The 14,456-nt window shown below is 43.1% G+C and overlaps 1 protein-coding gene across 1 annotated transcript in view; it reads left to right on the plus strand.

Annotated features, from left to right (window-relative positions):
• Positions 1 to 14,456, plus strand: part of NSMCE2 (NSE2 SUMO ligase component of SMC5/6 complex) — a 257,038-nt gene that overhangs the window by 229,410 nt on the left and 13,172 nt on the right. Inside the window, exons 4-5 of the mRNA XM_072999325.2 lie at positions 10,424 to 10,527; positions 13,365 to 13,471. Coding sequence (XP_072855426.2) covers positions 10,424 to 10,527; positions 13,365 to 13,471 — 211 coding nt within the window. The remainder of the gene's footprint in view (positions 1 to 10,423; positions 10,528 to 13,364; positions 13,472 to 14,456) is intronic.

The raw sequence follows: 14,456 nt of genomic DNA on the forward strand, positions 1-14,456 counted from the left end.
GAGGCTCTTGCATAGGTAAAGCTCCAGGATTTCCTGCTTGTAGGAAGTAGGACATAATCTGCTACTTCTGTTAGACTGCCCTGTTCCTCTGAGTTTAGCTGCAATCCTGGTAGAAGCTGGCAGATGCATCGATCTTTCCAGGAACAGCAGATTGCTGCCAGTCCTCTCTGTTGTAATGCAAAGTGTTTGAAGGTGTTTTGAGCTTGCATAGGCAATTAAGAGCCATTAGCTTTAAAAAAGAGCTCCTTATTTGTTGATAAGGACCAGCGAAACATTTTTCGACTTCTCTGGTAAGGGAGGTAGCTGTGAAGAGTTCAGATAGCATCTTTTAGCTCTTTTTATCTTTCCAGATCACTTTTTTGAGAATGTAAAGAATTATGAAAGACACCAATATTGGCTGGCCACCAAAGCTTCGCTGGGGTGGAAGCTTATCATTGACACTGGTTTTTGGTATCTACAAAAGTCCAGATTCCTGTGTTCCTTTCTGTATGCTTTTAAAAAGGCATTCTAACCAAGAATTTGAATATGTTTCTCATTTTTGTTGGGCAGCTTTCTGTTTCTAAAACTGTTACGTGACATAGAACCGACACCCAAATGATTTTCACATTGCCGTGTACATATGTGAATAATGACACTTGGTAACCAAAGCTTCATGGTAGAGCACATGCTTTCTCTGCAGACGGTCCCAGGTTCAATCGCCAGCATCATCCCAAAGTGCTGCAGAAGACTCATGTCTGAAAACCTCAGAGCTGCTACCAACCAGTGTAGGCACTACTAAGATAGATGGTCCAGGTGGCTGCGTTGACTCAGTAGTGAAGAACTTTCTCTGATCTTAACTGTGCAATATACACAACCTTAGCACTGCCCTCCCCTCTTGTACCACCTCCAATAGTTTTCCACAGGAAGAGGGATAATCATGGAATCATAAATTGAGTTGGAAGGGACCTATAAGGCCATCGAGTCCACCCTCCTTGCTCCATGCAGGAATCCAAATCAAAGCAGATGCAACAGATGGTTGTTCAATTTTCTCTTGAATGCCTCAAGCGTTGGTGTGCTCACCGCCTTCTAAGGTAATTGGTTCCATTCTTGTACTGCTCTAACAGCTGAGAAGTTTTTCCTGATATTCATCCTAAATCTGGTTTCCTGTAATTTAAGCCCATTGTTGCTTGTCCTGTACTCTGGAATGATTGGGAACAGATTCTACCCCTCCTCTGAATGGCAACTTTTCAAGCATTCAGTCTTCTTTTCTCAAGGTTAAACATGCCCAGTTCTTTCCGTCATTCCTTCTTCTGGAATTTCTGCTCCTTCTGGAATCTCTCCAGGACCAACAATTCACCTTTTAAATACACTGCAGACGCCTCTGCAGTGATCAATGCAATTTTTCCTCAAAGCTCCAGCCACTTCTTCCTCCACACAAAAGACACACACTCATTTACTGGAAGAAAACAGAATCCCGCAAATCCCTGTTCATCTCTATAATCTTTTTTCACATGTCATTGATAATCCTTTTTATCTCTAAGGTGCTGATGCTATGCACCCATCATTTAGGGTGTGTGTTCTAGAGACAGTAACTAATTTAAGGGTGCTGTGCCCTAAAGACCATTAAGGCTCTGGTGTATTACTGAGAAAATATTACAGCATGTTCCATAGTAGAATAAAACTGCTGCCTCATACAAACCAGATATAAATAAGTTCAGTGCTGTAGAAAACAACACTAATTACTAATAGAGTAGTTAGTTCTGTAACTCATTAGAGAATCCACTCCCAACGGAAGTTGTTACAATTAGCATATGTGTGTGCATGTGTGTATGTATGTTTTAGTGGCTTATTGCATCTCTTGTTACTGTCCTATTGCTGGGATGGGGTGGACTTTAGGATTAAAATTTAGGGTCAAATAAAAGTGCAGCATAAAACTCAAAATAGCTCCAATTGTAACTAGAAAATATTACTCACTACATCACCTTTCTATTATAACAGAATGCTTCTATTATATATATATATATATATCTCCAACTTGTGCTACTTTTGAAATGCAAGTTCTTTATACCATCCTCACAAGAAAACGACACAGAAGTAGTTTGGTAGTTGGATATTGCCGAGTCAGTTCTGACTTAGGATGACCCATTTCAGGATTTTCTAGGTAGGCAGTACTCAGAAGTGGTTTACATATGTACGTGTAATTTTTATGTCTAAGCTCTGATGGGATGTACTTTATATGTAATGGTTGTTCTGGGTTTTTCGGCTCTTTGGCTGTGTTCTGAAGGTTGTTCTTCCTAACGTTTCGCCTGTCTCTGTGGCCGGCATCTTCAGAGGACAGCACTCTGTGCTCTGGTGTAGTTGGCTTGGGAGTGGAGTATTTATGGCTGTGAGATGGGCTTTTGTCTTTTTCTGTGGATGGGTGATTAGTGTGTCTTGTTATGGGTGTATTGTTGTGCTAAGGAGAAGAGATTATCTGTCACTGTGGTTGATGTCATTAGCTGGTCTTTTGTGTGTAGTGATCCCCTGTCCTTGTGGCTGGGTAGAGTTTATTGACCTTTTGCACGCTGTATTTTTGAGAGCTGGGAGCCAAGTTTTGTTGAGTTTCAAACTTTCCTCTTTTTTGTTGAAGTTCTGCTGGTGCTTGTGGATTTCAGTGGCTTCCCTGTGCAGTCTGACGTAATGATTGCTGGTGTTGCCCAGTATTTCGGTCTTTTGAAATAGAATTTCATGTCCAGTTTGCTTCTCTGCTTTTAGAATAACATGTTGCACACCAGGTCAGCTTGACACAAGTTGATCAGCATTGTGCAAGCAAATTTATTAGCATTCCCATGTGAATTAGGCTATGATTAAAAACTATGTTCCAGAATCTCACATGGTAAAGATAGTGAGTATTCTGAGAGTCATCCCTACTTCAGTGGCACAAGACCCCAATGCTTCTGGAGCTGCTCATCCAGATTCTAGATCCAAATGTATGTTCAGCTACTGCAGATTTTTCAGGTTGTTTTAGTCTGCAGTGTTTCTCATGTTCTTTGATTCTGGTGTGGATGCTTCGTTTTGTGGTTCCAATATATACCTGGCCACAACTGCAAGGTATCTGGTATACTCCTGCAGTTGTGAGGGGGTCCTTTGCTGAACATAACATTCGTTGTATTTTTGTGGTGGGCTTGAATACTGTTTGTAGGTTGTGTTTTTTCAAAAGTTTCCCCATGCGGTCCGTGACCCCTTTGATGTATGGCAGAAATACTTTATTTGTGGGTGGCTGTTTTTCTTCTTCAGTTCGGTGTTGTTTTCTTGGTTTGATGGCTCTTTTGATTTCATTTTTGGAGTAGCCATTTGCCTGTAGGGCCCCCTCAGCCCAGTTATAGCAAACCTCTACCTGGAGCATTTTGAACAACTTGCCCTGGCTTTGGCACCCCTTGCACCCACAGTCTGGTTCCGATATGTGGATGACACCTTTACAATTTGGAGCCACGGTGAAGAAAAATTGAAAGAATTTCTCAACCATCTCAACAGCATCCACCTAAACATACAATTTACCATTTAAAGAGAAATAGAGAGCCAACTCCCATTCTTAGATGTCACGGTCCTACGCAAAACTGACCTCCAACTGGGACACAAGGTCTACAGAAAACCCACCCACACAGACAAAAACTCCAACCACCACCCACAGCAAAAAAGAGGCATAATCAAAACACTGGTAGACCATGCAAATCGGAACTGTGAAGCTCAGTTTCTCAGCACTGAGCGCAACCATCTGAATTAGATCCCGGCCGTGAAAGCCTTCGTGAATACTTTATATGTACATTGACCTGGGATTCAGCCCACAGCTCTCCCTGTTCTTAAGAGTCAGGCCATTGATTGCATCTGAGATATGAGACATGGAAACAAATTTCTCCGTTGACTACAAAACAAAAGCAAACTAATTTGCCAAATACAGATTGAGGCAAGTATATACAGTGGTACCTCAACTTACAAACATCCCTACTTGTGAACAATTCGAGTTACGAACGACTCCATTCGCAAAAAGTTGCTTCGACCTGCGAACAGAGCCTCGATTTATGAACCAAAAAAACCCTTTCCTGCCTTTTTTTGACCTAAATTCACCTTAGGGCAAAAGAAGAAAAAAAAATATTACCCCCTAGTGGTAGAATACGGATTAACCGGCTTTGCATTAGTTCCTATGGGAACTAATGCTTCGACCTACGAACGAAAAACAGCAGATACGGATTAAATGGTTTTCAATGCATTCCTATGGAAAAGTTTGCTTCAACGTATGAACTTTTAGACGTACGAACGCCATTCCAATGTGGATTAAGTTCGTAAGTCAAGGTACCACTGTATTACAAATAAACCATCATTTCCTCTTGAGTGCCTTGCTTCTAGTGCAAAATCAGCATCTTGTTTAAGCCCTATTCAGATGTTACAGCCTGAATCCAGATGTGTTTGAACTAGCATGGTAGAGATGGAGTATGGACAAAAGTAAAGCTTACCTGGGAGACAGGCAGGTCTTTGCAAATGACTGCAGCTGTGCTTGTAAGCACATTCTACTCAATGCATTTACAGTGTATCCTTGTACAGTGGTGCCTCACATTACAACGTTAATTCGTTCCAGCAAAATCACTGTAGAACGAAAACGTCGTAATGCAAAATAAAAAGCCCATAGAAACGCATTAAAACCCGATTAATGTGTTCCTATGGGCTTGAAACTCACCGTCCAGCGAAGATCCTCCATAGTGCGGCCATTTTCGCTGACCATACAGCGAGGAATCCATCCCAAAAAACAGTGGGGGGCCATTTTGAAACTGCCGATCAGCTGGCCGAACATCGTCTTTTTGCGAGAATCGGTTCCTGAAGCAGGGAACAGATCATTGCAAACCAAAATTCCCCCATAGGAAAAATCATTTTGTGATTGCAAAAATGTTGTTGTAATGTGATTTTGTCATTAAATGGTGTGCTCGTCTTGTGAGGCACCACTGTATTTAAGAGCTCTGATAATGAAGACTCCCACTCACAGAAATGTTGTAAGTGTGTTCATTAGAATGCCCTTAGAAGCACAGTTTTAGATTTCCTCTGTGAGCATAGGAAGTAGTAGGCATCCTTCAGTCTCGAGAGACTGTGGTAACGTGCTCTGTATGGAGGTCTTGGAACAGCGTGTAGTGTGGCTAAGGAGGCCGATTGGAGAGTGACAGTCCCTTCCACATTGAAGACAAATGCAATCTGTCCCCTGTCCAGCTCCTTGATTTTGCTGCTTTCAGGACTGACTCTTTGCCTCGGCCTGCTGGACAAGGGTTTCTTCAAATTGGGAGAGGCCGTGATGCACGGCCTGCCTCCAGGCTGAATGCTCAGGGTCAAGGTTTCCCATCTGTTGCGGTCCATTCCTAAGGCCTTCAGATCCCACTTGCAGATATCCTTGTATTGCAGCTGTGGCCTCCCTCTGGGGCGGTTTCCCTGCACTAATTCTCCATATAGGAGAATTTTCAAATATAGAAAGACCTACCTGTGTTTTGGTGGGTTAAGGGAACAGGTAGCAGGACTTTACTTGTATCCCCATGTCACCACCATGCTTCAAGCCTATCCTGGATTCAGGCTGCAATGCCTGAACAGGCTGTAGTGAAAACTTTAAGCCTCGTAAAGTTCTGCACCAAAATAGCCTATGTGTATCATAAGGACTGAGTAGGGGTTTTGTCGGATTGAGCAACAAGTTTTTCATATGTACTTACGTTTTTATGTTCGTTGCCTTAGAACAGTGTCTAAGCAGCTAGAAGTGGCTTGCTGGTGTGTGAAAGAGCTGCATTGATTTATGAATATCTTCCGACTCTGGTTGCTTAATGATACCTTATACAGATTCCCCAACATTTAACTCTGGAGGTTTTCCCCGAGAAAATGTGAGAAAGTTCAGAAGAACACTTGCATTTTTTTAAAAATCATTAAATTTTTTATATATAGCAAGAGGGTGCAATGCCTTTTGGGTGGAAGGCATTTTGTCTTTGAAGCCATTTCCCCTTAAGCATTATCAGCCCCAACACTTGGAGCTGAAAAATCTGCACCAACATGACATGCTGAATTTGCTGCTTGGCAAAAACCCCAGCTCTGAATATCCCCTGGAACCTTCTTGAGCTTGCAGTGTTTGCTTTGTTTAATACTCTCTCTGTAAACTGTTGGTTAGCCAGCGTTTGTCAGAGTTTCTGTCTTGGGAGATGTTTGGCCACAATGAAGTACAAGGAAACGGGGAAATGGATTTTGTTTGGCACGGGAGAAGGATGCGTCTCCCGATGAAATATGTTGCATAACAGACATGGTCCGCTTCCGTTCTATTACACAAGCAACTCCCCCGCCTCCCCAGAAATGTCACTGTCTTCTGCAGATCTGGTTTTTGTTCGCCTCTTTCCTTTGACAGATGGAAGGGTTTTTAAGCTGGAGAAGCAATGCATGGCACCACACAGAAATGGCTTGAATCATCCCACTGATTTGAATCAATTGAGGTTTACAGCCTTCGTTTTAACACAAAATTGAGCTTAAAAAGCTCAAAGTAGAAATCTGAGCCTGACAGTGCAGGAATTGAAGCACAAGGGCTTGGAAAAGTTACTTTATCTGGACTACAGACTTCAGCCTTTCTCCTCCTGGCCAGAGACTGGTTGGGGAAATCTAGTTAAATCACTTTTCTAAATTCTGGGCCAGGCAATGAAGCCTGGTTTCTAGAAGATTTGGTTTCAGACTGACCCCCACCACTGTTCCAAATACCAGGTAACCATGCCCCCCCCCCACTAACTTAGTTTCCCAGACCCATTTATGCTGGTTTTTTGTGCTTCACTGAGAGTCCAGAAAGAAAGAGTCAATTCTCTTTCAGTTTACAGAAGCTTCCCAGTCCAGATGCTAGAGGTGATTCCTAATTTACCATAGGTAGCCAGGCAAGTGGCTATTTACAAGGCTGTGCTGTATAAATTATTATTTTTGTTGCATCGGTAAACTTGAAAGGTGCATGGCGTGTGAATCATATTGGTAGCCAGTCTTGGAAGTTTTAGTTGCTCCATTTAGTACTGAATTATGGCGAGTTGCTCTAGCACTAAAACATTCAGAACAATTGCAGAAGGGAAATGATTGACACAGATATCATTGGATTGATCTAGGGCAGCTTCCATATAGTTAGCAGCCACAAAGGCCCACATGTGTGAGCCCAGAAGGACTAAATTATAATGTCATAAACATATATTGTTCTGTTTCAACCCCAACTGAAAACATATTTTCTGCTCCCCATCTGCAGCCCCCTTCACCCCACAGAATTCAGCATTCCTTGAGCAGAGCTGAATTGCAGATGACAGTGTTCCTGACCCAACCTCAGAATTTCCCATGCTGACTGGTACATGCTGGGCTTTGTAGTCATGGTTTGGGGGTCTGTACCACTTCAGGTTGAGGCTGTCTGCCCACAACCCACCAATGGCGGTGATCCCCAAAAGTAATACTTGTAGACTCTGCCCAACTTGTAGTTGTTCCTCCACAAATAGTATGTATTCAAGGCTTGCTTCCAGTTTTTAATATCCTGTGGTGGGCTGGTGTGGCTGTGAAAACAAATGCAAAACTCCAGAGAGAATAACTTTGCAGTTCACTCCAGCTGTTGCTACAGGACCATTTTTCTCTTGGTTTTAAAAAGTGTTGCTGTCGTACCTAGAAGCATATGAGCGACCATATGGCCAATCTGATATGTCTCTGTGAGAGAGCTTTTGACAGGTGCTCTGTTACTGTTTACCTTGCAGTTCTCAATTCTTAATATTTTGACTAAAGTGCTTCTGACTTGGTTTGGTTTGGTAAATCAGGTGCTGTCAAGTCAATTCTGATTTATGGTGACCCGTTTCAGGGTTTTCCAAGTAGACAATATTCAGAAGTGGTTTGCCATTCCCTTCTTCTGGAGGTGCCCTAGGACTGTGCAGCTTGCCCATCATCACACAGGCTGGCTCTACTTGCTGGAGACACAGTGGGGAACTGAGTTGCCATTCTCTGACTCTGCAGCCAGAGAGCTAAACCACTGAACCATCTAGCCAGCTGTTTAACCTAGTGGTGTGTCATAGTGCAACTTGTTTTATTGTGTTGCAATGTTGTCAACTTAAGGGCTTGGATCCAGTTGCTAGTTCCAATGAAATTAGTTCAAATGAACCAACTATTAAATGGTTAATCCCTACTTATGTAAATTCCTCTGATTCAATGGGTCTACTCTAGTTGGGTGATGAACAACCAGATTTAGGTCGCCTGCAGTGAATTGTACCTGTTTTTCCATCATGTCACCAGCTGTTTTTGGCTTCATTTCTGGGAGAAAGGCAGGATGTGAATCAAATCAAATAAATAAATACCGGTGTATAGCTCAGTGGTTAAGTTCCTGGCTGAGAAGCCAGAGGTTGGGAGTTCAGTTCCCCACTCTGTCTCCTTGACTGAGGCTGGGCTTGATGATTTATAGAGTCCTTTCCAACTCAACAGTTGTTATAATGCCACTGATAATAGCCCCTGATGCTAATTCAGAACACAGCTTCCTACACAGCCATTTCTCTCAATATGAATTACGGTAGTTTCATTTACCCTCAGTGGACATTACCATGTCATCAAAGTGTTTGCTCTGGCCTACATTTTCCTGGTAGCTTTGCTTGCTTGCTTGCTTGCTTGCTTGCTTGCTTGCTTGTTTGTTTGTTTAACAGCAGCTCCATAGCATCTGATTGGTCTGCAAAGACAATTGCACCCAAAGCAAAAGGAAAAGACATGGGTTGGAGGAAAGCCTATAGTATTAAAAATCATGTATGTTTCATGCTGACCTGGTTAGCTTGAGCATTCTCTTTCCGGCAGCACAAGCCTCCAAGGTGGTTTTCTGAGAATTCGCCTCCACCTGGAAATATCCTTGGTGGTAAATGACCTTACAAGATAATTGCATTCAGAGAACTCCTGTTAGTCTCTTTGTAGCATTTGCAGTACCCCGGGGGATATCTTATCAGAATCTTTTTAATGAGTTTGATAGGATTGCAAAAAGCATCTCAGTTCTATGGATCACAAATGGACTAAAGGGATAAGGCCATTTTGTTTAGGCTTGGTGCTTTATTTAAACACTTTCCTGTGTGCCTTACTTTGATTTAAATTTTGCCTCTCGTCTTGGCTTTATTCTGGACCTTCACTTGACCCAGAAATCTTTCTGGGCCCTTAATCTTTAAATATGATAATTTTAAAAGTCTTGTCCACATTTCTGCTGCTGGCAAGGTCCCAGTCCTAACACTGTAGAATGCAATTCCTTTTCTGTTTATAATGAGAAACCTCCACTTATTTATGCAGTGAAAAGGAACAAGATTTATCACTCTTCAATTCTTTCCAGGGTCAAGTACATGCAGAAGCCTGCACCTGTGTGCACAGCCCAAATTATATGCAGAATCGGAGCTTGGAAAAAATTATTTGGTAACTCAGTAACTCATCACCAAATAGCCAAGATGGCTTCCAGGATCCTAGGAGCTGCAGGATCCATGTTGAGAGCAGACTCATTGATATCAAAGAAACTTTAGCTTATAGTGGCAAAAATCATATTGGTGTTTGTGTACAGATTGCATAACTTACCACAGCTGATTGATGATGTTTAAGGACATGTGCCTGGTCTCAACTGAGATGGGTCCTTGTCAGTTGCCTGCAGGAAGTTACACACATCTTGCACAAACACCAGTAGGATTCTGGCCAACATGTAAATCTCATTGACTTCAGTGGGATGATTCTAAATCTGGGTTCAATCCATTGAACATTAGAGTTGGTCGGCAGATTAGAGGGCTTCTTGCCCCCCAATCCATGCTTAAAGCAAGAGTCTCTGCTCAGCATCATGCTTGACAGATGTCCATCCAGGTGCTGTTAGATTGCCCTGCAGCAGAGGATGACTTTCTGTCTCTTTTTGAGCAACCAAGGAACCCTTCTTACAAAAGGTTTCCCTTGTGTCCCACTGGAATTTATTTCTTGAAGTTTCCATCCATTGGTTCTTGCCCAGTCTTCTGGAATATCAGAGAATAACTTTGTTCCATCCTCCTTAGATCTTGTATGAGAAGTAGGGCTATTGCCATAGTTTCTAATTGGCTCTACACATGACAATCCTGACAACTGCACACATATACACATGCTTGGATCATTATTATTTTTCTTGGATGGCACATTTTTGAATAGCAGTCCTCAAGTGGCATAGTCACAAGTCATCATGATTGTGGGATTCTAACAAAAATGTTACTTCCTCAAGCTACACATACAGAGAAAGAAAGAGAGAGAGAGAGAGAGAGCATGAAGTTGCATGCACACACTCCTTTTTAACCACTCCCGAGAATCGGAAAGAGATGAAATTTAGAGAGAGAAAATGCATAAAGACAGTTAAGAATCCTCAATTAGTATTTTCATGATGGAAATCATGCCTTTACTGAATTGTCTTCTCTCGCTTCTTTACATAAAGGTGGCACCCAGGTGGACCCAGAAGAGATGCCAGCCATTGAACAGCTTGATGAGGATATTGCAGTGACACAAAGCCAAACAAACTTCATCTGCCCAATTACACTGGTAGGCAACCTCATGCAAGTAACAGAGATGAGGTATTGGTCCCTGGCAGCTTCATAGGCTGTTCACAACTATGAAAGTCCTCGCGAAGGCTTTCATGGCCAGGATCTAATGGTTGTTGTGGGTTTTTCGGGCTCTTTGGCTGTGTTCTGAAGGTTGTTCTTCCTAATGGTTCGCCAGTCTCTGTGGCCGACATCTTCAGAGCATAGAGTGCTATCCTCTGAAGATGCCGGTCACAGAGACTGGCGAAACGTTAGGAAGAACAAACTTCAGAACACGGCCAAAGAGCCTGAAAAACCCACAACAAACATTATGGAAGTCTTGTGCATTCCACAAGATTAAATGTGTGTGATTGAAAGGTTAAATAGATAGCGGGTGATGTGTACTATCTCTGACCAAATGGTGACACACTCTCTGTATTTGGGGCTATTAGTAATTTTCTGTGAGGGGCAGAGCAAATAGCCAAATTTGCCAAATGGAGCAAGACAGCATTTCCCGCAAATTCCTCATGTTAACTCTAGTATTTGCACAGTATTTATATTTTAGGATTGTTAAAACGTTATAAGGAATTGCAACACAATTGCAAGTGGTAAAAGAGACAGAGCTAGGGTAGAAGAGGTCCAATACATGGTTGAACATATGGTGGACTGGCCACAGTCTTGTGTGATCTATATTTCTTTGGTATTAGGCATCTAGTATTTACTGATAGCCTTTTAAGTCTGCAAAGGAAAAATGTATATCTGGGGTTTCTTAACCCTCCAGGCATAATTAGTCTGTGATATGTGATCCTGAAAGGGACGTGGTGGCGCTGCGGGCTAAACCGCAGAAGCTGTGCTGCAAGGTCAGAAGACCAAGCAGTCGTAAGATCGAATCCACACAACGGGGTGAGTGCCCATCGCTTGTCCCAGCTCCCACCAACCTAGCGGTTCGAAAGCATTCAAATGCAAGTAGATAAATAGGGACCACCTCGGTGGGAAGGTAACAGCGTTCTGTGTCTAAGTCGCACTGGCCATGTGACCACGGAAGATTGTCTTCGGACAAAACGCTGGCTCTATGGCTTGGAAACGGGGATGAGCACCGCCCCCTAGAGTCGAACACGACTAGACAAAAAATTGTCAAGGGGAACCTTTACCTTTATCCTTATGTGATCCTGAGTACATTATCCTGGTTCAGACTGCAAGAAGTGCCTTTGAAGTTAAAATCAAAGGGTTGCCTAGTTCTCTTTTCTTTGCAGGGTCAAGCTAAGACACTTCACTGCCTTAGCTGATGAACAAGATGGTAGTTTTATATTTGCTGTATGGAAGTCATGTAGATCTGATATTGATACTGGTGATGGGAGAGGATCTTCTGCCACGACTCAGGCAGCAGGTTAGCTTAGACAGCACAGTGCAGGCCTTGTGGGACACATAGTTTTGTCCTCCATAAGACAACAATGAGGAGTTTGGGATGGATGTTTCTGCTCCCCAGCATCTGCTGCCAGAGTGGTCACTTCCACTCTGCCAATCTGCCTAATGATAGGGCTAGCCCTCATTCCTTGGAAGAATCCCCAACAACCAGTAAGCCCTTGGTTGAATCAGACATTAGCCGGTGATTCAACTACAGACTGCAGTATCTCCTGCTCACCTCTGGTTGAGCTGATATAGAAATCCTGACATTTATAAGTGATACAGGTGGAAAAGCAATTCCATGCAGTTGACCCCTTTTGGCCCCCAGGAGTTTCTTCTCATTGACAGGACACCTGAAGGTCAAGTTGGAAGCCACTGAGCATACTGGCCACCTCCGTAGCATCATGGCATGGGATAGAAGAGGCAGTGCTTGAAGGGACCAAGTCCGTGGTGAACAGCTTGAGGACTGAAAATTTTGTCCTTCCTAAACTAAGGATGGGGCACCTCTGGTCCTCCAAATGAATGCATGGTCCATGGTCTGGAATGATGGGAGTTAATCCAGCAACAGAGTCAGGATCTTGGCTTCCCTCTTCCTGCACTAAACCATTGTTGAGACTCTTACAGACTGACTGCCCAAAGCCATGGGGGGGGGGAAGTACCTTCTACCCAACTCCTTTCGATAGACATAGGCAAAGGAAAAGGATGATACTAAAAGCCTAAATCTAATTACTGGCCACCGTTGGTATTGTTATGTGCTATCAAGTCACTTCCAGCCAACAATGACTCTATGAATTAATTATTCCAAAAAATACTACTAACAACCCTACTTAGATTTTCCAAACTAAAGGCCATGGTTCGTTGTATTGAGTCAATCCATCTCATGTCAAATCTTCTTTTTTTCCTACTGTGTGTAGCCCACTATCCCTATAATTATTGCCTTTACTAGTGCATATTCTCTTTATGATATGTCCAAAGTATGATAGCCTCAGTTTAGTTATTTTATCTTCTACTAAGAATCTAGGCTTAATATGATCTAGAACCCACTTGTCTTATTTTTTCCTAACTAGAGAGGACCAATTGAATGGTGTATCAAGACTATGGTAAACCCCATTGATTCAATGAGTCTACTCTAGTTTGAACTACCAGTTGGATTCAGGTTTAAAATACCAACATATTTTACCTTATAACTGTTGCTATGAGCAACTAAGCCTTATGAGAGATAAGAGTGAAAAACCTTGACAAGAGCGAAAAACCAAAATGAAAGTTGGGAAGCTATCCAATAATGGTGTCATAGGGAGTCACTGAGTAACCACAGAGAGTCATTTTCAGCTCCAGGGCCTCTGATTCCCACCCTCTTGGTTTTATTAATATTTGTCTGTATCTGGGGGATGGAGGATTGCCAGTAGTGTAGTTCTTGATCTGGTCAGCCTAACGTGATTTAATCAATTATTACAGGTAGAGATGAAGAAGCCGGTCAGGAATACAATCTGTGGTCACGTCTATGAAGAAGATGCCATCATGGAAGTTATTCGAAACAAAGAGCAACGTAAGAAGAAAGTCCGGTAAGTGGCTGCAAACACGTTGGTTAAGGATTTGTGTTAAATCCGGAATCTTCAGGTACAAGCATGGCGATTTTTCTCAGAGATGAGAGTCTCTCACTTCTCTACCCCACATCCGGTACTTTCAAACACATATGTGTCCCGGTGTGAATCCCACAAAGGTCTCTCTCCTGGGCTGTCAGGAGCTGCTTCAGTAAATGACGCCACTAAAGAGGTAATCTGCATAAGCAGGGTTGTCATTGGGTGGGAGTTATGTAATCTGGAAACAGACTAAGAGGGAACTTCGAACATCAGTGTTGCCCGTCAACCACAGGCACCCTAATCCATTGAGGTTTAGGACAGTTTAGGACTCAAACAGGGGCTCCTATAGTTTGTCTGAGCCTAGTAAGTTCAATTGCATGGTTGACATGGTTCAGGATCTACTTGGCAGTCCCACTCCACTCCTCCTCCTCTTCCTCTTCCCTAGACAGGTCTCCTCCCCCCCCTATACTCTTTGCAGGCTTCCGGAACTTTCTGCCAAGTTCTCCCCAACAGTCCGCACCACCGCTTGCCCCTCCTCTCTGGTGTCCTATCACCTGCTTTGTGGTCACTAGCTAGCTAGCTTCTACCATCTGTATAGGCAAGGCACCGGCCACGTCTTACTTCATGGTCCAGACCCTCCAGAGCTAAGGCCCCAGCAGGTCAGGACATGATCCCCTGGTCAATGTCTCCATCGGCTGCTGCTTCTCCCACTAGAGTTTGTTTCAGGGGACAGCACAAAGCTCTGCCCACAAGTCCCCTGTTCAAGCTCCCATACAGCCAAAATTCCACACCTGTTCCAGAGCAGAATCTTCCCATACACTGAGCATGGTGCATTATGTAGCAAGGCAAAGGGGATGGAGAAAGTTGCTTTTCAGAAGACAACTCGTAAATCCTTAGCCAGCATGGCCACCTGGTGCAATATTCTACTCTCGTGACAATGCCATGCAAAGCTAGTTCTGCTTCCATG

Source organism: Pogona vitticeps, chromosome 4, assembly GCF_051106095.1.
Source record: "Pogona vitticeps strain Pit_001003342236 chromosome 4, PviZW2.1, whole genome shotgun sequence".
Lineage (NCBI taxonomy): Eukaryota > Metazoa > Chordata > Lepidosauria > Squamata > Agamidae > Pogona > Pogona vitticeps.